The 24,594-nt window shown below is 44.5% G+C and overlaps 3 protein-coding genes and 1 long non-coding RNA gene across 5 annotated transcripts; 2 read left to right on the top strand and 2 right to left on the bottom strand.

Moving 5' to 3' along the window:
* Positions 1-1,454: 1,454 nt before the first annotated feature.
* Positions 1,455-4,834, top strand: LOC127301689 (uncharacterized). Its single transcript, XM_051331959.2, has 10 exons — positions 1,455-1,765; positions 1,896-1,984; positions 2,160-2,267; positions 2,391-2,473; positions 2,702-2,835; positions 3,627-3,676; positions 3,776-3,868; positions 4,008-4,099; positions 4,313-4,419; positions 4,701-4,834. Exons 1-10 carry the CDS (start codon positions 1,496-1,498, stop codon positions 4,740-4,742), a joined length of 1,068 nt encoding a protein of 355 aa, XP_051187919.1. The 5' UTR covers positions 1,455-1,495; the 3' UTR covers positions 4,743-4,834.
* Positions 4,835-11,012: 6,178 nt separating this feature from the next.
* Positions 11,013-13,305, top strand: LOC127301687 (protein FEZ-like). The gene is made up of 3 exons (XM_051331957.2): positions 11,013-11,750; positions 12,048-12,349; positions 12,444-13,305. The coding sequence occupies exons 1-3, from the start codon at positions 11,564-11,566 to the stop codon at positions 13,089-13,091; spliced, it is 1,137 nt and encodes a 378-aa protein (XP_051187917.1). The 5' UTR covers positions 11,013-11,563; the 3' UTR covers positions 13,092-13,305.
* A 344-nt stretch (positions 13,306-13,649) lies between these two features.
* Positions 13,650-15,512, bottom strand: LOC127301688 (large ribosomal subunit protein eL34). Its single transcript, XM_051331958.2, has 4 exons — positions 15,356-15,512; positions 15,159-15,238; positions 14,176-14,285; positions 13,650-14,085 (listed from the first exon to the last, which is right to left on the bottom strand). Exons 1-4 carry the CDS (start codon positions 15,432-15,434, stop codon positions 13,995-13,997), a joined length of 360 nt encoding a protein of 119 aa, XP_051187918.1. The 5' UTR covers positions 15,435-15,512; the 3' UTR covers positions 13,650-13,994.
* A 2,100-nt stretch (positions 15,513-17,612) lies between these two features.
* Positions 17,613-20,160, bottom strand: LOC127298180 (uncharacterized). 2 transcript variants are annotated; one of them, XR_011748711.1, is made up of 3 exons: positions 19,152-20,160; positions 18,738-19,033; positions 17,613-18,647 (listed from the first exon to the last, which is right to left on the bottom strand). It is a non-coding gene; the product is annotated as an uncharacterized lncRNA (long non-coding RNA). The 2 variants fall into 2 exon arrangements; XR_007849652.2 differs by having other exon boundaries at positions 17,615-18,647; positions 18,738-18,831.
* Between the last annotated feature and the right edge of the window lie 4,434 nt (positions 20,161-24,594).

The raw sequence follows: 24,594 nt of genomic DNA, 5'->3' as shown, positions 1-24,594 counted from the left end.
AGGACAGCCTTCAGCTTCTTCTTCTTTTCTTCCTTTTTGAGTGGGTCGAGATTTACCCGTGGTATCTTTTCTCTATCTATAATCCACTTAGCACATAGTTAAATTGTCACCGGTGTTGTTAACAAACACACAAAACCTCAGAGATCATGAAATGTTCTTTCAATCTCCCCCTTTTTGATGTTTGATGACAATACCGGGATTTTGCAAAGTACGGAGCAAGAATAGCATTGTGTTTGACATAAGAGAGAAACTCCCCCTAGATGTGTACATACAAGAAATTTAGTGCTTGAATATATATGCACACATTAGGTACAGAGCAACTTTAACTTTCAAGGTAGAGAGTACAATGCTTATAAGACAAAAATGACAGATAATGTATGGAAGATGATAAAAGTTGAGATGTGAAGATCATACCCTTTCAGAATGACATCCTCAACAATTCATTACAATAATCTCAATTTCATGAACAGAGTCCCATAATCATATCAAGTATCAATTTGAGATAAATACATAGACAAGTTGAGATATATAAGATGATCATACCATTTCATGACAATACTCTCAACCATATAGAATACCGAAAAACCATAGCAATAAGCCACTCACTAAATGGTCTTGCCCACCACACATAGAACCGAGTTTTAAACAATATAAAACACAAGATAAGGTTCAACAAGGGGTGTACCTTTTAGGCCATGTCTTTCCCGATATTTACAACAAATATGCCTGAAGGTATTACAACAAAAATAATCACCCGGTATACAAAAAAATATACCATTACAACAAAAATGATTGAACATTTATTAAAATGTAAAATTACAATAAAGTGGTTAAACAAATATTTTTTTGCTCCATATTTATTTGCAACAAAAGTCCCCAACGGTTTTATCAAAAGTTGTAGTCTATTACAACAAAATATGTATGTTTACAAAAAGTGCAAAGTGGTCAAGCAACAAATGGTATGCTACAGATTGAATTACAACAAAAATCACCTACTATTTTATCCAAAGTCACAAATGGTTACAACAAATAAAAAGTCACTTGGTTATTAGCATCAACAAAAAATAAAAAAATGTTGTCTCTTTACAACAATTGTTAACCACAAATTATACAAAAATTACTGGTTGTTTACAACAATAGTTCACCATCTAACTCATGTGTTTTGCAGTGAAATCATTGTTGGACCGAAAAATACAACTCATATAAGCCGACGCGAGAGCGAGCCAGGACGACCGATTGCTAGATCCAAAGCATTTTCCTTAAAAAAAAGTCATATTGAGGACGGGGCAAAGGGTTGTTGCCACAGTAGTGCACTCTGGTTGGTTGCATCGAATTTCCTGCCGTATTGCTGTCCACCAAAGTTTCAAAAAAAATCCTGATACGCGCTATAATTTCGAATACACAAAAATATTCGCAAAAATACAAAATTTACAACTGTACCCTCGTATAGTACACATAGCTGTTGGACATTATCCCCGCGCCTCGGTTTGTTCCGATGGATTCGCCGTCGGCTCCGCCCTCTCTCCTCCTCAGCCTCCGCGCGCTGCCCTGCGGCGGCAGCAGCAGAAGGTCCATCCGCCTCCTCTCGAAGCAGAGGCTGCAGCAACGATTACGTTCGCCAGGAGCCGCGGTGGTGAGCAAGCTCGCGACGCGGCGGCCAGAGGCAGGCCGTCTGGGGTGGACGGACGGATTGGCGTGCCGCTGCTCCTACGATCCAGGAAACGGGCTGCCCGGGCCTCCTCCTCCTCCTTCTCCTCCTGGTGAGGTGAGCGCCTCAAGAAATTCTTTCCAACTTGTGAGCGTGTCACTTTGTCAGTAAGAGTTCAGTTGTGAACTGCGATTAATTTTATTTAGCTCCCTTGCGATGATGTTGTGTTGATTTTTGGTAAGGGCAGAGCGTGGATGAGTGGCCTGTTCTTGGCCGATGGGATGTGCCATGGCAGTGGCCAACCGTGTCCCTCACAATGGTGGCCTGTGCAGTTAGGTACTGTACTTTTGTCGATTAGTGTTGTGCACTCAACACTCTAGCCACAGCATTCTGAAAAAATAATTTCATTTATGTAATCCTGACTCTATCGATTGCACGTGAATGCCAGCAGCTTTGATTTTTGAGTTGCCGTAAATGGCTAGAAAACATCTGCTGAATGTTCTTTGGACAGTTCGCTTGTGACAGGAAAGGTTGGGCAATCAGTTTTGGAGTATGTAGGCTATCAAGCCGGAGAGGCCACTATTGATGAGAAGGCCGGGGTACTCTTCTTGGAACAACTGTATGGATCTAACTTCTTCTCCTGCGTATGGATTCTGCAACTCAATTCATAGATCATCTGCTTATAGTGAAGACTATATATCGGCATGTGATTTACTTTGCCTTTTCTTGTGTGCAAATGCAGTAATGTGACAACCGTAGCCATTGCAGTTATATTTGGCATCACCAATACTTTTCGGCCATTCTCGGATGACATACTTCGTTATGGTCAGAGACTGATCGTGTTATTCCCCTTTCAGTGAATTTCGTGTTTCCATGATAAGACCGTGTTTACTTTCTTTTCAAAGATTACCTTGATAAATACTAGGACTGTTATGTGACATCATGATGGCATGGAAGTTATCTAGTAGCTAATATTGTGCTGCTTTCTGGACGTTAGGTTTCTTGCTCCGGTTGTCTATTGATGCAAATGCAACTGTATTTGTAATTTTTCAGATTTTAAGGAACCATTTAAGCTGCAAAACGGTTGGCTTCTGTGGGCTGGAATTGGCCTCTTCTTTGCTCTAATCTCCATTGCTTTAGCTGGATCTGCAATGACCTTTCTGAATGGTGAAAACACACAGAGAGAGGTCGATCTAGACTATTTTATGCTTAAGGAACTAGTCGTCTGTTGTCTTATCGAGCACCTTTATAAGTTAACAATTGATCCCTGCATCCTTTCTATTTCAACTTTATTATGAAAAGATAAGAGGTTTATTGGTTTTTTTATCTTGGATTTTCTTAGTAATTTATATAACTTATCAACAATAAGTTACTGCAATTTTCTAAATGGTTACACTAGCCATGTTTTGGCATCTCTTAGTTTCCTGTGTTTAGTTCTTGCACTGTGGATCCACCATTCCACAACTGGGAATTTCGTGCTTAGTTATTATATGTTTGATGTTCCTGCTTAGCCCTATCTGTTGGATGAAACGATGTCAACTCACACGGATAACTGAAGAAGCTTAAGAAGAATCAGATGATGTGTATATTGAAATATGCTATCCATGATAAATAAACTTTCAGAGTAGATTAAATTAGTTTATGTCTCAGATAAATGTGAACGCCTAGAATGGTAGTACTAGAGCACATTTTCTGAATATGGCTACATCTGAAATTTACAGTAAGCACAGGGATCATATATTTTTAGCGAAATTCACATGTATATATTTCCACCACATCTACATGCACGGAATTTTTCATAATATTTTGGAACTTGTAGAGATGATTTGTATCTAAGTTGCAAATTGGGTTTCGATGTACCTAGGTTCAGATGACGATTTCCCATTTTACGGTGTTGTCTTACTTTTACCTTTTTCTCAAAGGACAAAAATCTTACATCTCACCTGCAGTGATCTACTTCTGTGACATCTTCTTTCAGACTGACTCGCTAGTCCTTCTATTGCCACTGATTGGATCATCAAATATCAGGTATAGCTTGTGTGTTTTTCTCACAAGTTACATTTGATATAGGTAAGGCAAGAGTTGACAAAGTTATTTGACTAATTAATTATTTATCTTTATTTGTAGCACTGCCTGTCTCCTGGGCATCACTGGGGTTCTTGCACCAATTTTGGAGGAAACTGTGTTTAGAGGATTTCTACTGGTATCATTGACTATGTGGTAAATATGCATACCATTTTGTTAGTCCATAAACTCCCTTTTGATGGACTTCTTGTGCTTATCCCAGAAGTGTAGCAATATAGGTTGGTGCTTCTGCTATGTGTACCATAAAGGAGTATATAATCTCTTTATTATACAGGTTTTCTACTCCAGTATCTATTTTGATCACTGCTGCGGTGTTTGCCTTGGCTCATCTTACACCAGGAGAGTTTCCACAACTGTTTGTGCTTGGTAAGTGACTACACTGATAATAAGGCAGGACACTGCACAAAAGCTGCAGTGTGCAACCTACTATCGGTCTCAGCATGGTAAATATTTAATTGTTTCCTAGAATCGAACATAATCAAACACAATTGCGAAGTATATATTGACATGTAGAATTGTTATGGTACATGATTGAACAGCGTGTACATGACTATCTTCTCCACTAACTAATGTGCACAGGTGTGGCACTAGGATTCTCGTATTCTCAAACTCGCAATCTTCTTACTCCTATCACAATTCATGCTGTATGGAACAGTGGAGTAATATTGCTGCTAACCTTTCTTCAGGTATATATTATATTTCTATCACCATTTTGTTGTATTTTATATGTTATATGCAGTTGGTCCTTTATTACCCAGATGCAGTGCACCAGTCTACTGTGCTCTGTCGTTCAGGGTGCTTTTTGGGGTCGCACATTTTTTCCTCCCCCTTCCCCTGCAGATTCTTGATACTTTTTTGTACAAAAATCGTGTCATCTTATACTGATTGGTAGTGCTCCTACCTTTTTTGGAAAAAATACCCATAAAAGTACTTATACTAATTTAAGTTCTTTGTTACTGTGTTTCAGCTGCAGGGATACAATATCAAGGAGCTGTTGCAGGCATCTTAAATGTTTTATTTGGTCAGCTTATCTCGCGCTAAATTTTGTATAATATTATAAAATAAATAAATATTTAGAAGAACAATGCACGTTTTAGATTATCCCCTTCTAACCATTCAGAGTTGACGTGCCATTCCATCTGGTTGCTTCCTTTTTGTTTTTCAAACAAGCAATTTGCATTTTTTTTTCTCTCCTATGGCTATGAAGTCAAAGATAAATTTGCAGCAGAACTATATATGATGACTTATTTCAAAGCAATGCAAACAAGGAAACTCAGATAACTAATTCCGCACTTGAATTTTATAGCAGGTTACGTTGCTAGTTCAAGAAAGCATACATTTAAAAAATGGGGGTCTCAATTTGTTCTAATCGATGCCTATAGTCCTATGTTTGCCTGGCTTACAAGTATCTTAACCGTAATTCTGGCAGATTTTTTTTTCTTTTGAGCACCTTTAAGATTCTCCAACTAACCTCTCTAGAGGTGAGAGGAAGTCTAAATCTGAGGCGTCGATTCAACAAGGCTATTTTTGGAAAGCTTGCTAAGGGAACTATCTAGCCACTAATTAACTGCACTAAAAATAGGACATTATCAACCTAGCACATCCATCCTTCTTGTTGTAGAGGCTGGGTATTATGTGTATCATCTTGATGCTTTAATAAAATGTGTTTTATTCCAAAAAAAAAAAAAAACATCCATCTTTCTATACGCTCATACAAAAATATATAACCCTCCCACCTGACTCATGGCTTGCAAAAAGCAAATATTATACCATATCTATATTTGAATTGCACAACATGGCTACTTGGTAAACAGAAACGCAAAAAGAAAACTATTTAAAGTAACACTAGAGAAAAAAATATGTTGGAGTTTCTTGGTTGCATGCTAGTATGGAACCTAAAATATGGTGCATATCTGAAAATAGTGATCGTTCAAAAAATGTGGTATCTCAAAAACGAAAATATTGGATGGGCTACAAGCGAAGTTTAATTTGAGACAAATAATTTTGAACTGTGTCAAAGGAATACCATAACAATTTTCCTATCGTGTAAAAAGAATAGTTTGAGAGATGTTTGCTGAACTTAATTCAGAATTTGGATCACTCAATTCCTTTTAATCAACTCAAAACTTGAAAATAAACTACTTTACAACATTTTGTCTAGCATGGTCTATCCATGAGTATATGAACTCAGGTTCTCTTCTTTCCTTAGACAGTGATATTGTCACTGACATTGACCCTTCATGCTTGTGTGAATCCAAACTAACACTAAATAAAGAACATGATATGTAAGAGTGCCTTGCAAGTTGTGAGATTGTTATATGCTCGAAAGGGAATTTGTAATCAAAAGATGGGCTGCTGGTGAAAGTCTACTGATTAATAGCTATAAATTTCCTTAAAATATCAGAATTACACCAACATGTTTGCGAGCTGATGTAAAAGAGCACTGTTTGGAGTTATCCGGCTGTCAATCTTTCAAATATCGATGCAAAGAATTGAAGCGACAGTGACATCAAGATTCAATCTCAGGGAGGCTTGATTACTGTATTATTATTTAATCAGCAGCTGTAGCTGGTGTCTTACCTGGTAACGCTATTGGTAATGAAAAATAATGCTTGTGATGCTATCTTTGGATGTTAGGTGTTGCTTTCTTAGCGATCCCTTTTCTATCGCTATAACAATCGAACGAAAATGCCTACTAGATTTAGAAGAATTGGGGTGGAAAATCATGTCGTCCATGTCATCATGCGCATGGATAAAGATGGCAAATGTAAAGAATGTTCCTTGACTCCTTGTGATAGAAATTGCTCATCTGGTGACTGGAGATAATCTCTGATAGGGCACTTTCTCTACCTACTGAGGAAAATATTACTGAGTAGCGGGCATGCAAAATGATCTGGAAATGGCTGTATAGCTCACTGGGCAACAGTTGTACTCCCTCTGTTGCTAAAAAATCTTCCTAACTTTATCTAGATACGAAGGTGTATATAGACATGTTTTAGCTACAGATTCATCCATATCTATAAAAAGTTGCGAAGCTTTTTTAGAAACGGATGGAGTAGGATTTTTTAATTTTCACTTCAGCTCACTCAAGAACCGAAACAAATACACAGTTTTTTTTCATCTATTGACCTGTTTTCCTTGCTACTGTAGAAGTAGTGCCGCCGTGGTGTGTTTTCCATCTCGCCTTTCATTTGCCAAAAGCGCAAAAGTACTTGCCTCTCCACGATCTTCAACCTGAAGCTTTAAAGTATGCAAGGATACGAGTTTATTTACAGTTTTAAGTTGCATTTTTTTCTAAAGGCTTAGTCGATTTTCACAAAAACTGAATTTGGTTAGAGACTGATGTGGCACATGTTGAATTTATTGGCGTTCGCTTTGTAGCAATGCACATGCATGTAAGGATCATTTTCTAGAAGTTCTCAGTTTAAACTCGCACTTACATGTTTCATAGATGGCAATAAGCGAAAAGCACAATAAATATTTTAGAAATATAGTTCATATGATCATATCCTGGTATATTTATCATTGAATCATCAAGTGTACAGTTTTGGTGCAATTTCGTGTTGAACTCGGTTTGCTTCCAAACATGAAAATATGGGCTTGTAGGTTTGTGTCCACTTGTCCTAACAATGATACTATATAGGATTATTTAAGAACTGTGAAGCAACATTTCATACGTTTCAATTCGCTTTAACAGGGCCATTCCATTCGAGTGCAACACTCACTCAATCCCTCCATTTAGTTTGTTGAATCTAATCCACTTAACAGGGCCATTACAGTTCGTCTTTGTTTCCATCTAATATACTGTATTTAATTGACCAATAAAGTCTTTTTCGCGAAAACCCGAAGCTTGCGTTTCGATTCATTGATAGAAAAGGAGTTTACATTACAAGCCTAAGAAAAGGCCGAACGCCCACAGTACACACCCGACACTCAAACTAGACTACGACAAAAAGGCCGAAAATCCGTTGAGTGCTCCTCCAGGACGCTGCAGAGTGAGCTCCTCCGCAAGACAGAACCCTTACCGATGAAAGTCGCAGTGCTTGTGCATCGTCGAAAATACCAAGAGCCTGCCAGCCGCAGCCAAGACGCGTACCACCTGAATCCCGCGAGCCCACCACGGCTCAGCTGGGAGCATTGCTGCTCCGGCCTCGACCCAGATCCAAGGAACGCCGTCGGCGCAGCGGCTAGCTCCCGGCAACCTCGACAGACGTGCAAGCATGCAGACTTCAGCAGCCCGCCAACAAACACAGAGGCCAGCCCACCACCGCGCATCCAGAGGCATGCTCGCGCTGTTCGAGGAAGATCCTCGTCGCGCAAGCCACCGCGATAGCACTCGAGAGGCCGGCGCGCTACCTGCATCGCAAGACACCTCCCATGTGGTCAGCGCTGAGATCCACGAGGAAGAACTACGGCCCGGACTCAAGTTCCCAAGACGACGCCTCCAAGGAGGGTACGACGTCCAGAACGCCGTCGTCGCCCGATTTGGCAAGCCAAATCTGAGGTTTTCACCCGGAGCATGAGACCCTAGGCAAGGGAGGTGCCGAAACTCCTCGATGACGCCACAAGAGGAAAACGGCGCCCTCAGGCGTCGCCGTCACCGGCCCCGAAAGGCAGGGCTTTCGCCCAGAGCATGGTTCCTCACCACTGCAGGCATTGTCCATCCCTCGCCAAGACCTCCTGCGCTGACCCTTTTCTCTCAAAGCGCTAGCCTCGGCAGCGCAACCCGCCGGCAGCACGTCCAGCGCGCCAGGTCGGGGGCAGCCATGCCCCCAAAGGGACAGGCCGCCTAAGAGGGGCACTACCGAGCCGCAAGCGGCGCAGGTGCCACCATGGGGTGGGCTGCTGCGGGACTGCACACATCCACCTCAGAGAGCATCGCCAGCCACCCAGCACCGTCAACCTTGTCGCCAGCGCCGCACGGACGCCACGAGCCGCCACGCCAAGATGGCATAGGGTTCCGCTCAACCCGGCCAGAGCAGCAGCACCATGCGCTCGGAGCCGAGGAGGACGGACAAGGATGAGGTGCCTGGCCGCACCCAGGCGCAGGAGGGCAAAACGGCCGGGGCCCACCAAACCCAGATCGGGCCCGAAGGGCCCAGACCCGAGCCAGCAAGCCCGCGCCGCCATGGCGCCATCTCCGGCCGCCCAGCACCACCTGCCGCCGTCAGCGCCGTCGCCGTCGTCCCAGCGCCGTCGCCGCTATCCCCAGTGCCGTCGCCGTCGCGGGCCACCCGAGGATACACCGGCCGCGCCGCCGCCGCCGGACTTGGTGGCTGCCCGAGAGCAGCCGCCGCCTCCAGCGCGGGGTCGCCGCCCCGCCACGAAGCCTCCACGCCGCTGCTGAGGCAGCCGCGCCGCCGCGCCCCTCGTCAAGCGCGCCGCCCTCACCGGCCTCGTCGGCCCGCGCCAGGTCTTCCACGTGAGGGGGAGAGGAGTCCTCGCCGCCGCCAGCGCCCGGGCTTTGCCCAGCGACGCCCTCCGGCGGCGGCGAGGGGAGGGAGGAGCCGGGGGGAGAGGTCTGGGTCGGTGGCGGCTAGGGTTCCCACCCGTCGCCCACGGGAGCGACGAGGGGGAACGAGGGGGTTTTCCTGACCAATAAAGTCAAATCGTTTCCTTCAAAATAACTCTCTTGATTTAGTTCACGTGTGCCTCCTATGAAGAAGAGCAACATGTTCATGTGTTCCAAGAACCAGGAAACCAAGAAGCAGTCAGAGCAGGATTGCTTGAACTGGAAGATTTTGACGTTGACTCCTCCCCCAAATCTACTCTAGAAACTTGGGTTCCCGGTTGCGAGCACAGCAAGGGACAGGAATTGCTCTAAATCAAGAGCAAATTAGTCCTTCAATAGTACTGGATTAATGGGGTGCTACTCCGTGTGCCGGCAACTGGGGGATACGGGGAGAAAGATTGTTTGCAAAGTTTTGACGAGTATTTGACTGCGCGCACGGCCGAAACCTTGTCCCTGATTGATCGTCTGTGACTCAGTTATTGCAGTTGGGTGCTTTCGTTTGTTCTTTTCGAAGAACATTTTACTAACAAATTAAGAGAGGGGAAGAACCTACGTGTACATAAATTTGGGGCATCTTTACATAGGAAAATGTGGCCGTGTCAGCAATGTCGTCGCCACTCAGGGAGTGAGCAACTCGGCGGTTTTACGTGTAACTAATATTTCAGATTTTTGGAACCTACCCCCAGCTGATCGTAAAAGTGAACTGTTTTCGATTCACTGACTAGTAGTATCACTTTGTACAGGTAACTGTAATATTTTCAAAATGAACGATTATACATTTAGTCAGACTCAATCTACAATCTACCATCTCTAAGTTTCATATGCGAAACTTAGATAATATACTTGAATCTTGAACACAAACATGACAACCGCCGACATACATGGACCTGAATACAGTGGATGCGTGGTTCGGGATTTGGCAACATCTGGAGTCTAGTTCAGATTTGGCTATTTGATATAATTATCTCCATTGTTTTCTCTTCTTATAGATTTATAGTCAACTCGTCACATACTCACATGTGGTGGTCAGGGCTGAGTTAGTAGCGCTGCTGCTATATATGATGATCGTTTGCATTTCGCTAGAGATTTTGTGAAAATCATGTTCGAGTACTGATGGATGATCTAACCTCCTTGCATTTTCTCCCTCTTTTGGTCCATGTTGAAAGTTACTCATTTTCTGCATCAGAACGAGAAACAGACCAACATGCTGCTGATACATCAGAACGAGAGAAAAAAAAGCCCTCGCGTGAGCTTGCCCATATCTATTCAATGTGATGTTCAAGCGCTTGTAGTAATATTTAAGGACACATAGCCTTACGGAGTGTGGAACGGGGCAAGAGACAATTGTGCCATGTGGAGTGACCAGCATGCTTGCGGTTAACCAAGCTGACTCGCTGTGGAGCAAATTGGACCGGCTTTCCACCGTGGCAACTCAAGCGAATAAAATTTAGTCTGCAAAGCTGTACTTGGAGTAATAACCTTCTCTTTCAACACTCACCAGCAGAGTCACCCACGCTAATTCATAAAGAAGTGCAGAAAATTGCACCGGTAAGGCCCATCACTATCTCTGAGTAATCAGTTTGTAGGACTCTCTTTCTCTATCTCTCTCTCTTACTCGATTAGATACTAATTGCATATTAGTTACCACACATTAGTTAATTCCCGAAATCCCAGACTAATACGAAAAATAACTGCACATAATCACATAAAACGGCGAATTTGGTTTCAGAAATGAAAGGAATACCAACAAGTTTTTTACGAAGAAAGGAATGCCAGTATTCATCGACGTTCATGAAGCCAAAAGTGCTCAAGAAGAGTGTCACAGTTTCTAGTCCTGCCGTGTATTGCAGTACAATGTAATAAGTTTTTCCATTTACCTGGGAAGGCTAAAGATGAAGTGCAAAACAAAAAAAGAACTATTTTCACTGCCGTACGTGAGTATTCAAGTGTGAACTGAAAGTGACTGCCAATTCCTTCATGCTGCTCAGCTTGTCTTCGTTGAGATACTGAACCAGCATTAAACAAATCATGACAGCTTTCAAACAGAGAAGGAACTAAAACGGATTATTAAATGCAGAACGAAATTCTTCAGAACTGTGGCCCGCGGGACTCATCAAGTCGTTCCGGGTAGCTCATGCCTCATATATAAGTACACCTCGTGTGTAATAGATTTACATCGCAACTAATTGTCTTCACCTCAGCAGCTTCATCCCTAGAAGCCATTCACTAGCTTACTGCACAAACGGTACAAGGATAGCCAGCCTTTGTAAGTTTGTGACCACTTGCAACAGGGTGTAGGGTTCATACCTTTGTGAGATATGGAGGGAGGAAATGATGTCAATATGGAGAAATCAGATGAGATCCTCCTTCCAGGGTTCCGGTTTCATCCTACCGATGAAGAGCTGGTCAGTTTTTACCTCAAGAAGAAGATCCAGCAAAAGCCTATCTCCATTGAGCTCATCAGGCAATTGGACATCTACAAGTTTGATCCATGGGATCTGCCAAGTAAGCTTGAAACCTACACCTTCCTTGTTATATAACATTTTCTCACGAATAGATCGGAATGCAATTGACCTTTGAGTTTTTAAAATTTTGTATCTTCAAAAGTAGTTTTCACTTAGGATGCCAGTTCAACATAAGTTGATTTCATTGATCTAGTTAAGTAGAAACAAGGACAATCATCCCTCTAGAAGAAGTCCAGTTCAAAGAATTCAGTAGTATTGTTGTGTTCATGACAAGGTAACCTAGGTGCGTGACTCGTCTTATGCAAAGTCTAACTTCGCTGTCTCTTGTCAATAACAGAGCTTGCGAGCACCGGCGAGACGGAGTGGTACTTCTACTGCCCAAGGGACCGGAAGTATCGCAACAGCGCGAGGCCAAACCGAGTGACAGCAGCTGGGTTCTGGAAAGCCACAGGAACCGATAGGCCGATCTACTCCTCCGAGGGCACCAGGTGCATAGGCCTGAAGAAGTCCCTTGTCTTCTACAAAGGCAGAGCGGCAAGAGGGATGAAAACCGACTGGATGATGCACGAGTTCAGGCTTCCTTCGCTCGCCGATCCATCGCTTCCCAAGAGACCGATCGACAAGAACATCCCGCTCAACGTATGCATTCCAACTCATACTATGTAGTGGTTATAGAGCTAAATTCCAGTGCTATATCAAATTCTAACAGGTGCTTCTTTTTTTATGAAAACAGGACTCTTGGACCATATGCAGGATCTTCAAGAAGACCAGTTCCATGGCGCAACGGGCGCTCTCTCATGCTTGGGGGCCTCCATTGGCAACTGAGCAAGACCGCTTCTCTGGGATGCAATCGGTGCAAGCTTCACATTTTGCATCCGAGAGCTCCCATTCATTGCAAGCTGCAGCGGCACCAGCAAGTCAGTTCATCACCAGCAAATATGGCTTCCAGGGACAGCAACAGTTTCAGAAAGCCAGCAACACACAGGATGGTTCTTCATGCAAGGTCATAAGCTTCAACTGCAATCCAGCTCAGGAAGTCCAGAAAGGTCCCATCATCTTGCCATTCCAGGCACAGCCATCACACAAGCCCGCGCACGCTGCACCACAGCTCTTCGACGCGCAGTTTGGGCAGCCTGAGCATATCGCTGAGTTTGTGATTGATTCTTCTGCGGATGTGAACTTCGGAATGAGCTGCAGAAACCAAGAGTCATCCACAGTAAAGCCTGGCAATACCTTCAACATGACCAATGAGTGGGAGGCTCCAGGAAGGCTCAACTTCCCATTCGATTTAGGAGTAGACTCTCCAGATGACTGGAAGTGCAACATACCTTGGGAATCCTTCCTTAGCCCAACTGTGCCTGCCGAGATGCCACAATACTAGATGCCTTGCCCTACAGAGAGTGAGAGGTGTTTGTCCATATACTAGCTTAGATGTACAGATACAGTGAGTCGCCTTCATCTGTTAGCGTTTCTGTTAGCAAAGACTTTCAGTTTTGGGTTTACATGTATTGTACATAGTGAGATGTACCCTTGTTAACAGCAGAGCTAACAGAGAGAAGGACATATATATATACCTTGGTGTACTGTCTATACATTTTGAGAGTAATGAACATACATAGAAGTTAACTGGACGGCTTCCCAAACTTCAATGGATTGGCAAACCCTGAATGGCTGAAACTGATGCACTGAGCTGATTGTTCACCCCTCCACCGGTGCATCAAGATGTATCAACTGACTGGATCCATTGTTCTCAATCTGTGTGCTGGCACAAGCCACCTTCCGGCCAAGGTTATTGCAATATCTGGTGGTTTGTTAGTTGGTGGAACCTTTGGAATGTGAAATGAACATATTCACTCCACCATCTGTCTAGTTATAATTTGAAGGTTCATTGCCATTGGTAGCCTTCAGTTCAGATTTGTCCACGTTACAAAAATGCCAATGAACACAACAGTACCCTATCACATATAAATGTCCAACAGACAACAGTGCAACAAAATTCCCAGGATACATTAACAGAAACGGTAAATGAGGGGGTATGTCACGAATGAAGAGATCGCAACAAACAAGTCGGCAGATTTGACTAACTTATGGTTCAAAGACAAGATCAGAATCAATGACAAATCAACTAGGGGATCAGATGTCCCGATAACAAGAGGTAAAAGGATTTGAAACACCCTAAACTCACATGCTACATTTCACACGAGGCAACTAGATCCTTTCATCACCATCAAAAATACTTTTCACTTGCACAAAACAGCAGTGTGCATCCTTCTCAGAGGATGCTCTACTTTGTGGCTGTCTTGTCTTTGGTTTTCTGGATTTTCAGGACCTTCTTGACAATCTTCTGCTCTTCGACCAAGAAAGCACGAATGATCCTGCACAGCATAGTTGCAACTCATGAGATTACAAGATGGCAAATCTTTGGACTATTACACACAATTGTATTTCTTGCTTCGTTTGCTGACCTCTCCCTCACAGCAGGTCCTGAAAGCACTCCACCATAAGGACGGTTCACAGTCCTGCGGTTCCTAGACAACCTTGACCTCTTGTACTCCGTTGGCCTCAGGTGTGGAATCTGAAAGTAGAAGGCAACAATATTAACACTCACGATGAAATATTCAAATTACTATCACAGAAATGAGTGGTATCACTAAAATGCCAAATTAACACTTCCAAGTAGCAAAAGTGATTGATTGCTTACAACAAGTAAAATTGTCTTATACTCCAGTATTCCACTACAAGTTGCTACTATCAATACCACCAGATAAAGAGAATGAGCATACACATGTGTAATAGATGTGCAGTCTGCACATGAATTATAAAACATACAAAAGGTACAACATCAAGCCTAACAGTAGGCCTGGAAAAGATTATGAACCTGATATGCTAAAGGGATTACTCAGAACAACAGATAAATATAAGATCAACTCCTAAGCTGAGTACTGCTGTAAATATTACAGTAGGCATCTTCTGCAGGATGGAAATTCTAGAAAATTTAATTTTAATGGTACGCATAAAGGTCTAGCCCAATGTCTGACCTGAGACAGCTATAACAATAAATAAAAATAGATATAAATAATAATAAACAAATAACTGACTCCTCAAAGTGAGGCACAGAACATAATGGGGAAGAATATGCAAAACAATGTTAGTTTCTCCATGAATACAGCAAACAATGCCAACGAAATGACACACAAAAACAAACATTTTCATAAGTATTGCCCGTGTTAGCCACTACATTCAATCCAACAAGAAACTGTGCATTATCCCAATTAGCATATTTTGACCGAAAACTAGATCTAGCATACCAATAGCAAAACCACCAAACAAGGAGACCCATCCCATACTGTACAACGCGGGGCCAATTGCACCACGAATGCATATACTAACCCCAAGCAGCACAAAACTAAACCGTAAGTTTAAGCAAAGCAATGTCTGCGGCACTCACTCCCTGTATCTTCTTCCCAGTGACGGGGCACTTGGGTCCGCTAGCCCTCTTCTTGGTATACTGGTACACAAGCTTCCCACCTGCAACAAGAAAAGCAGGCAAATCGTCAAACAACGCCATGAACTCGGCAAAACCAGATCGAGGACTCCACGACACTAGAAACTATAGAAGAAAAAGCAAGAACAGATCGAGCGTACCTGGAGTCTTGACGACCCGGGTCTGGTTCGACTTTGTCGCGTAGCTGTGACGCTTGCGGTATGTCAGGCGCTGCACCATCTTGCCGCCGCCGCCGTTGGTCTTGCTGATAAACCCTAGAGACGCTGGGTGGGGGAAAGGGAAGAGAAGTGCGGCCTGGCGGCGATAGGGCTATAAATGGTTGGCTTGGAGCTCCACGGCTATTGAACGGCTCAGATTAGCTTGATCTAGCGGTCATGAGCTTTTGTCTGGTTTGACACACCGCTTATACGGCTTTGTTGGGCCATCTGGGCTTCTGTTTGGGCCCAAAGGGTCAATCCTGTTTATATATGAATGCATGTAAAGAGCACCTCTAGGCTCAAAAAAAAATGTAAAGAGCATCTCTAAGATACTAAGTTTAAGAGACTGATCTTGCAAGATTGATGAGTTTACCGCATAGGCATCGCTATCGATGGGAAGAATCCTACCTTTATAAAACACCAAAATATCAAATCTAAAGTTTGATTTCTAGTGAACACAACCCTTCTAACCACTAGATTTAGATGTGCGCCTTGGCGCACGATTCCGTGAAGATCATACCAATATCCAATTTGTACAACGGTGATAAAAAGTAGCTACCAACTTAATAATATGTTTCATAAGTTTTACTGAAAAAATTAAGGTAAAAAAAGAGTTACTTAGTTTCTGAATTTGAACAAATCAATTGAGACGTGTGGTAATTAAAAAAATATCTAATTTTGAGGATAAACTTTTAAAGAACAACTGTTTATACGCCCAAAGTTTACATGAGAACGTGTGTTCTACTTTTAACCAATAATAATAATATAAGACTATGGGACCCACAAGTTGAGATTGAGAATAAAAACAGTGTACCCAAATGACCATACATACACAAGCACATCTCATAATTTTATATCTACATCCTATAAAGAAGTTTCTGATCAACAAAATGAAATGGCAATTTGTGATCTTGCTATTTATATACAATCTAGCAGGATTTGGCTCCTGCACTAATCAAAGTCTAAAATAAAATTTTGTCCCGTTACGACATCGATATAGCAGCTTTATCCTCCTGCTAGAGCTGCGCATCGAACATGAAACTACCGCTAAGAACTTAGAAGCCGAGACATCTTAGCATATCCATTACACTCTATCCATCACCCGTGTGCTGCGTCGGGGCAATCTCCAACCCTAGATCCTAGCCCTCTCCTCCACCTTTCCCCGCTGTCGCCGTCAGCGCAGGCTGTCGGGCGAAACCTGTGCGGTACCGGTGTCCATGCCCCTACTCGTGCGCTAGGAGGGGAAGCGCATGGTGGCCGGCGACGGTGGTGCTCTCAGGTTGACGATGTTCCAGCTGCGGCACACCTTCCTGGGTCGCGAGGTAGAGATGATGTGGCCGCTTGGCGGCGGGGTGGCGCGTTGGCTGGTGGCAGTGCCCTCACTATGGGCCAGGCGTGACTATGCCATCTCCGATGGTCAGAGGAGTGGCTCGAGATGGGAGTGACCTAGACAGCAACGCGCCTAGTGCTGCACGACGACATGAGATTCATGAGCTCGCTTGGGATCGACTGGGCCTAGGAGGGCATGGTCTGCTTCTGATATTGATCTAGTTGGCTACCGCTAATGGTGGTTGCGGTAGTGCATTCATTCACTACTCGTTCCCAGCTGTGTCTTCTCGATCTCGTCGGTCTCATTACTTTTGGCCACGGTGGGATGACGGTGGTGATTGCAGATCATGGTGGCGCAAGTTGGCGGGCGGCGAGGTTGGTGGAGCGCGATGGAGCGTCCTGGGTCATGGGTTTTTGGGGGTCGGGAGAAATCCCTATCGGATTGCCGACACCGACGCGTTGACGCCTGCGAACGTTGGCATTCCTTCTTGAACGGTACCGAGGGAGCCCCTTCCCCACGCCCTTTCGTGTACCGGCGAAACATTAGGACCAGCAACGGCGTCATTATTGTCGCATCCTTTTTTGAAGGGGTCGCTTCGTATGCGGCGCTTCGGAATGCTAAGAGCGTGGTGGAAATTCTACGAAGGGCTTATCTGTTGCGGGTCATCATCATTTTTGTTGACACGTCATTGTTGGCATTGTTTTTTTCATTTGGGTTTATCTCATATTATTTACAGTAGAATCTCTGTCTTTTCCCTGTGCCATTAATCGCAAAAGTATCTAGTATCTCCAAGAATATTTAATTCTGAAAGGTAACTCCGACCTGAGAAGGACACATGATTGTCCTGCAAAAGGTATCAACCATGAGCTTAAAACCAACTGCACTTATCGCCTTAAACTGTAGCTCAATGTTCGGAAGATACCAGTTAGAAGAAAGAAGCACAGGAGAAACTTCCTTACCTTAACATGGATTAAATAACGACAATCTAAAACTGTAGGTCAACCAAATAATATGTAAATTGACTATATGATACAATTAGCATGAAGCTGCATTGATTCAAAGCACAATAAACTGATAATCTTTGGATACATTACTTTGCTGATGAGCCGTAACTTCTTGATATATGACTTCTGGTGAAGTAAAATTGTAAAAACATCTAAGTCGCAAAAAACTACAGCAAATTCAAAATGATTCAGTTCACTCTTCACCTTAGTATATTCTCAGTTAAACAAATACTGAAGTTGCAATTGAAAGGACAAATAAATGAATCTGGGTGTTGAACACCGGCTCTGTTGACCTGTCTAATAAAATCCAATTCATAGTAAACCATAGTCTGAATATTTTGTATACCAAAATTAATACTGAAAAATCATGAACATCAGTCAAAGTTCATGGGCAGATTTGGGTCAAAACCCATAAATACAAGAAAATAAATTGAAATAAATAAAATTATCTATGATCTATGTGACCGTAAACAGTAAGATCACATGTGCTCTTGTTTAGTTAAAAAGAAATACAACATCCTGAAATATATGTCTATATAGTTTGCATGCCACTAAAGCATGGTACTGAATCTTATCTCAAATCTTTTTTGTCGTATACCTAGGAACATAACTGGGATAATCTAGCTAAATGAAAGTTGACTGCAGATAAATTTTAGAAGTAAAGAATTACTGAGTAGATAGCATAGCATAAAAATAAAATAATCTTCCTCTGTAACTTGATTGTATTTTCATCAAACACATTATAGGCATACATACAAAAGCATCTACACACAAAAAGAAGAGAAATTATGGGGAGTGAAAGAGAGAAGGAATGAGACAAATCAGAGCAAAAGAAAAGATAACCTTCGGCTGCCCATGGATTCATGATTGGGGGGGGGGTGCTTTACATCATGAGAGGACCCTGGACAAAAACATGATCACAATCAATGTGATCTAGTGGTGATATATACATACAAGAGAGATATAGATCAAGGAAATGAATAGGACATACCTTGAGGGCGGATTACCAGCAGAGTGCGGCGATGTGCTTGCAAAATATGGGCCCATTCTTCTATTAAGTTGCATCTTCTTCCTTTAGAATACACCTGCACCAAAACAGAGGGTAAAATCAAATAAGTAACCTAAAGACAAATGCACAATATGATTGACAAAGAGAGAAAGGTCTAATTGAACTTGTCCTGGACCACGAACCACAGCGCTGCAAGCATCCTCAACCTCTTCTCTAATTCATGTATTATTATGTTCATAAACCGATGGTGAACAATAAGAAGATGGTACAACCAAGACCTACATGTCCCCAATACTGACATTAATTCAGTGCTTTCTGAATAATTCCTAATATTGTCTAAACCAGGAACACATGGACGAACTGGAGATGAACAAATTAAAGGAGAGAAAAAACCACCTAGTTCTTTGGACCGATGCTAGCAGAGGATGGAGGAATCTTCGCATTCTGAACCCATCCTCCCCATGAGACCTCTTATCCTCCTTGGATCCACCTGGTCGTTGCTGTCTCTTCACTGGCCTAGGGATCTCACTACAGCGCCGGCCATGACAAAACCACCGCCCCAGACCGCTCCCCTCGCCACTTGAATCAAACAATCAGAGGTAAAACCCGTGGAAGGATACAGACGCGTGCCAAGCTCGAGCGGATCCTACCTTCGAGGCAGCGCCGAGCCGAGCCGTGAGGTGCTCCGAGGCAGCAAACTCAGTGGAGGGAATGGCGGCCTCGGCATCCGACGGGATAGTACCACCGTTCCGCCCGTCCGACCACTATTCAATCTTGGCGATGGGGAGAGAAAAAAAAGGGGGCAAGCAGACCATGGGGAGGCGGTGACCCTGCTCGACGTCCTCTCCTTGTCTTGGTCGGGGAGGAACAGGATGGGGATGGCTGCAGCTCAACATCTTCTTCTCTTGCTCAGGGAGAGAGAGCAGACCAAGCGAAATCGTCAGAGACGGCGGCAGACGGGAAATCGATGGGAGGCGGGAGGCCTGGCTCCTTCGCGATGCGTGGGGGGGCAGGGAGGGGGCGTCAGCGCGACCGGCCGCTCGCGGATTGGAGAACTCCACTGGCTCGCCGCCGTGTCCGGCCGTCCGACGAGCCTCTGCCAGCGTCGCGGCCGGCCGGCGAGCCAACGCCGATGTATCCGCTCGTCTGGTGAGCCTCCACCTCCGCGATGCCGCGTTCAGCCACCCGCCAGTGTCGCGGACGGCCGTCCGGCGAGCCAGCGCCGCTGCATCCGTTCGTCTGGTGAACCTCCACCTCCGCGCTGCCGCGTCCGACCGTCCGTCGCGGCCAGCACCACTATCGTTGGATCTGGAGCTCGAGGCGGGGGGCAGCGGGCCGGGATGGCGCCGGCCGCCGCGGCACACGCAAGGGAGCGGGAGGGGAGGAGACGAGCAGAGGAACGAGATTGTGGGGCTAGGGTTTGACGGGGATTGGAGGAGAAGACCTTTTTGTCTCACTGGGGGGATTTTTTTGTCCGGCCGGTCTTCGTGCACCGAAGCTAACCACACCTACAGCCACTGACGGGCGGGCCCGGACATTGGTGGGACCCATGACCAGCCTCAGACGGATAGGACATGTCTGTTGCATGGATTTATCTAGCAGCCGTGAGCCAAAAAGCAACGGACGAGATTCGCTAGGCAGGACGATCCGACGGCCACGAGGCGCAAATCGCTGTGAGGCCCCTATGGAGGCATCAATTATACCTTTAGATTCGAACAAAGGTTAGTTCTCACCAACGTATACCTAGCTAGAACTGCTACCACTTTTATATTTGTTTAGTAGACACGTCTAGCACGTCAGGAGAAATAAGGGACAGACATGTCTAGTTCGAACCCTTAGTGAGATGGGGATGACTGTAAAGTACTCTCTCCGTTCATCAAAAATGTCTCAACTTTATCGAAATTTAGATGTATCTACTTGACAAAGTTGAGACAGTTTTCGTGCAACGGAGGGGGTAACAAAGCTCTGGTCGTTGTACTAATAAAAAAAGGTTAATAACCGAAAAAATGTCCACCAGCCACAAGAAAATCATAGCAGCCACGATTTTCCTTTTTCACGAAAATTCATCGATACATTAATAATCATCAACAAAAGTATAAAAGAACTCTAAAAATAATAAAAATATAGGTTTGTGGATCACCTAGCGAAGACTACGGACACTAGTACAGGCCGAAGACGCGCTACCGTCCTCGCGTGCCACGATTTGGTATCGGGAGACAGGGCAACCGGTATGTACTCCATGAGTCTCGTTGAAAATAGTTGACGTAAATTGTAATATCTCTTTTCCGAGAAAGAGTTTCTTACAACAGTTGTTAGAGAACAAAATTTTCCAACGAGAAGAAAGTACTCCACGGATGAGAACGATTAGTCGGAATTTCTACTTTGAGTTAATCATAACTTCAAGCATTTAAAGGCAAAAAGGTTGCAAGCCAATCTTCTTTTTAATAAAAGGAATATATTAATATCGTAGAGATACTAATTACACCTAACCTATGCACCGATCAAATTTCGAAAAGAAATTACGGATACACACATCTAAAACACAAAAGGAAAAAAGGAAAAAAATCACCCAGGAGAAAGTTCACGCTCTCAAAACAGTATTTTCAACAAGGTAATTTTCAGGTACAACCAATAAAGGTTAGACCTAGGGTTTTCACCTTGAAAGATAAGAATCCGTACTTCTCCCGAGTTTCCCACCCTGAGACCGCAGCAGCAAGTCAAGAAATACAAGGCTCACAGGTAACGTGCCTCGCGAGTCAGGTAACGTGCCTCGCGAGTCATGCCTAGGATAAAAAACCTATGAAGCAAAGTCTTCATCACCATCGAGACCTACTCTTTCATTACTATTCCTCAAACAAATTGGAGACACCATTACATTCTTCGTCATTGTCTACATCATGAAAATCGAAACATCGACATGTCCCATAGTGTCAATATGCAACGGAGCATCACGCCACGTCCTCTGATTGCGCGAGTCGCAATGAAGGTGAGGACGATTAGATTTAGGTTTAGTTAGTTTGATTTTTAGTTGAATTTCATTTAAGTTGTAATATATAATGAATTTTAGATTTTAGATCAATTTAAATACTTTTTTTTTCGAGCGCTACCGTGCATAGACATCCCGTACGCAGCTGGTGTCAACGCCTTAGTATGTCCGATCCGGCACTGACGTCGGATGTTGCATGTGGCACGAGTGTGAAGATGCTCGAGCTAGGTGACACATTATCGTGCGCTCGCGGGTCGGCTAGGCCGAACAATTGGCGACACTGCTGCTCGCCTACGCTCCTGCGTGGCTTCATCCGGCCGGGTGCGACGGTGAGGTGAAGGAGAGAGCCGTCACCAAACGTCGCCGAACTCTGCCCTAAGCACAAATGATGCACTCTAAACATAATGCCAAACCGCAACACTAGACAAAGCAGGGAGGAGATCCTCGTCTTCCTCGCCGCTGGCCACCGTCGGAGAGGAGAGGCTACCCTAGGGGACGGGCCGGTCGGGATATGGAGAAACCGAAGACACAATATCGCGCAAGCGCTCACACTCGCACACACCAAACAGTTTGTTGGCTCGGACTTGGCTGTATTCTTGCCGCTCTGATGCCAATTGGTGGGCCAGATCCAGGAGTTGTTGAATATAGATGGGCTGCAGTCCAATAAGGCAGCCAATATAGTCTACAACTCCTGAAATCTCAAGGCCCATCACATTGGCACCTTGGGACAGTCTTGGGGGACAAAGTTTAGTCCCACATTGCTAGTTGGCAGTGAGTTGGAGTGGTATATAAGGGCTGCTCTTCTAGTCCTTCCAAGTGAGTGAGAATAGAAGGAGCCCTCGCGCACTCCTGCTCCTCCGCCCGCCCCACCTCGGCTCGGCTCGGCTCGTCACGCACGCACGTCGCGTTTCGTGACTCGAGTTCGAGTTCGAGACACACTCAAGGAAGCCTAAATTTTTGCTTGGTGCACCAACTGAGTTGGGTACGTGCCGATCTGCATGTGCATGCTCGCCGCGTGTCCCTGGCTTCCTACGCGTGGCAACGCGGTCGGGTCGGCTCTCCTCCCAGGCTATACAAGGAGACGGATCAGATATGGAGAATACAGCTCTCAAAACTCTCTAGTCTGTCTCTCTAACGAAGTTCCTTTTGTTGCACTACTATCTAGTCTTCCCCATCGTGACTGCATGCACAGCTGTCCGGGATAGAAGGCTTCCGAAATCCCGTCCGTTGAGATCCTGCACCGGGAGATGGGCGATAAGATTTTTGGGGAGCGTCTCGGCGCGACTGCTCGCTGCTGTTCATGCTCTTCTTCCCCGGTTTGACTGCTTCATCGACGACTCCGACTACACCATGGGCGACATCAACAATTCCCATGGTAGTGGTGTTGCTGGTGCGACCTTCCCGGTCACGATGTACGTGCTTTTCCTCTCCTACCTTGCACTGCTACTTATTCCATGTTCAGATCTGATGCATGTGCTTAGTCTGATGTGTGTGGTTAAGTATGCTTGTGCATCTATAATGTTGCTTTCGGTAATTAAACTCACACGAAAATGTCTAATAATCTAACAATCCAAAAACCTTATATGCTTAGGCAATTTTCACTGTCTGGTTTTGCTGTTGCGATTAAACCGAGCCCATTTACGGGTTCTCATTTCAAGAGATGACAGAATAAGACCCTCTTGTGGCTCAATTCTATAGGCGTGCACCGAGTTGCGGAAGGTACTCCCAGAGGTCCGCTTACTCCTGAAGAGGATAAAGCGTTCGGGGATGCCATCGTAATATTTGTGGGTCCCGTCCTAAGTGTGCTTGGAGACAAGTTGGTTGATGCTTATCTGCACATCCGAAATGGGAAGGAACTGTGGGATGCACTGGACGCTAAGTTCGGTGCTGCCGATGCTGGAGGTGAATTGTATGCTATGGATCAGTTCAATGACTACAGAATGGTTGAGAACCGATCGGTAGTAGAACAGGCTCATGAGATACAGATCATGACAAAGGAACTTGAGCTCCTCAAGTGTGTACTACTGGACAAGTTTGTCACTGGATGCATTGTCGCTAAGCTTCCCCCTTCATGGAGGAACTTTGCCACTTCTCTAAAATATTAGAGGCATGAGTTCTCTGCTGAGAATATCATGGGCTATCTGCATGTTGAGGAGAAGGCGAGGGCAAAAGACAAACACACTGGAGGAACTGAGGAACGTTCTGCTGCCAATATGGTGCAGAAAAATACCCATAAGTCCAAGGGAAAGAACAAGGGAGTCTCCCGGACTACCAACTTCAAGAAGAAGGGGAAAACAGAGAAGAAAGATCCTTGCTGGGTATGTGGCGAGACAGGCCATTGGGCTAATCGTTGTACACAACGCAAAGGAAAGAAAGGTCAGGCTGGACAGAACTCAAATTCTATCAACATGGTCATTGGCAACACAGATGAAGGAACTGCAAGGTACGGTAATATATTACCTACTGTTCTTTCGGTGTTTCAGCCCACAGAATGGTGGGTTGATATAGGTGCCAATGTTCATTGTGTGCTGACATCTCCATGTTTACCTCTTATCAGGCTCGAGGTTCCTCAGTAATTATGGGGAATGGGTTACATGCTACTGTTCGTGGTGTTGGTACGGTAGATCTGAAGTTTACTTATAATTTTTAGCGCGTGAAAAATAATACAGAAAACCAAACTTGTTGAATCCGGTGGAAAACTGGGTATTTAGCATACATAGAGGGTGGAAGCTAGCCGCCGACAGAGAGAGAGAGGGTGGTGGCCCTGATCAGAGAGAGAGAGAGAGGGGTTATCCTGCCCATTGGACATACGATTAACGGTCGGCGGGCACGATCCGCGTGACAAGGGCTAGA

This window comes from Lolium perenne, chromosome 7 (genome assembly GCF_019359855.2).
Source record: "Lolium perenne isolate Kyuss_39 chromosome 7, Kyuss_2.0, whole genome shotgun sequence".
Classification (NCBI taxonomy): Eukaryota; Viridiplantae; Streptophyta; class Magnoliopsida; order Poales; family Poaceae; genus Lolium; species Lolium perenne.
Note: the sequence above shows the minus strand (reverse complement) of the source record. Positions and strands in the feature narration are given on the sequence as shown.

Coding starts and splice junctions, on each gene's coding strand:
- LOC127301689 (XM_051331959.2), top strand. CDS start 1,496: ATGGATTCGCCGTCGGCTCCGCCCTCTCTCCTCCTCAGCCTCCGCGCG. Junction 1,766..1,895: donor CTCCTTCTCCTCCTGGTGAG/GTGAGCGCCTCA, acceptor TGGTAAGGGCAG/AGCGTGGATGAGTGGCCTGT. Junction 4,100..4,312: donor TCCACAACTGTTTGTGCTTG/GTAAGTGACTAC, acceptor TAATGTGCACAG/GTGTGGCACTAGGATTCTCG.
- LOC127301687 (XM_051331957.2), top strand. CDS start 11,564: ATGGAGGGAGGAAATGATGTCAATATGGAGAAATCAGATGAGATCCTC. Junction 11,751..12,047: donor TGATCCATGGGATCTGCCAA/GTAAGCTTGAAA, acceptor TGTCAATAACAG/AGCTTGCGAGCACCGGCGAG. Junction 12,350..12,443: donor ACAAGAACATCCCGCTCAAC/GTATGCATTCCA, acceptor TTATGAAAACAG/GACTCTTGGACCATATGCAG.
- LOC127301688 (XM_051331958.2), bottom strand. CDS start 15,434: ATGGTGCAGCGCCTGACATACCGCAAGCGTCACAGCTACGCGACAAAG. Junction 15,239..15,355: donor CCGGGTCGTCAAGACTCCAG/GTACGCTCGATC, acceptor TTCTTGTTGCAG/GTGGGAAGCTTGTGTACCAG. Junction 14,286..15,158: donor CTGGGAAGAAGATACAGGGA/GTGAGTGCCGCA, acceptor TTCTACTTTCAG/ATTCCACACCTGAGGCCAAC.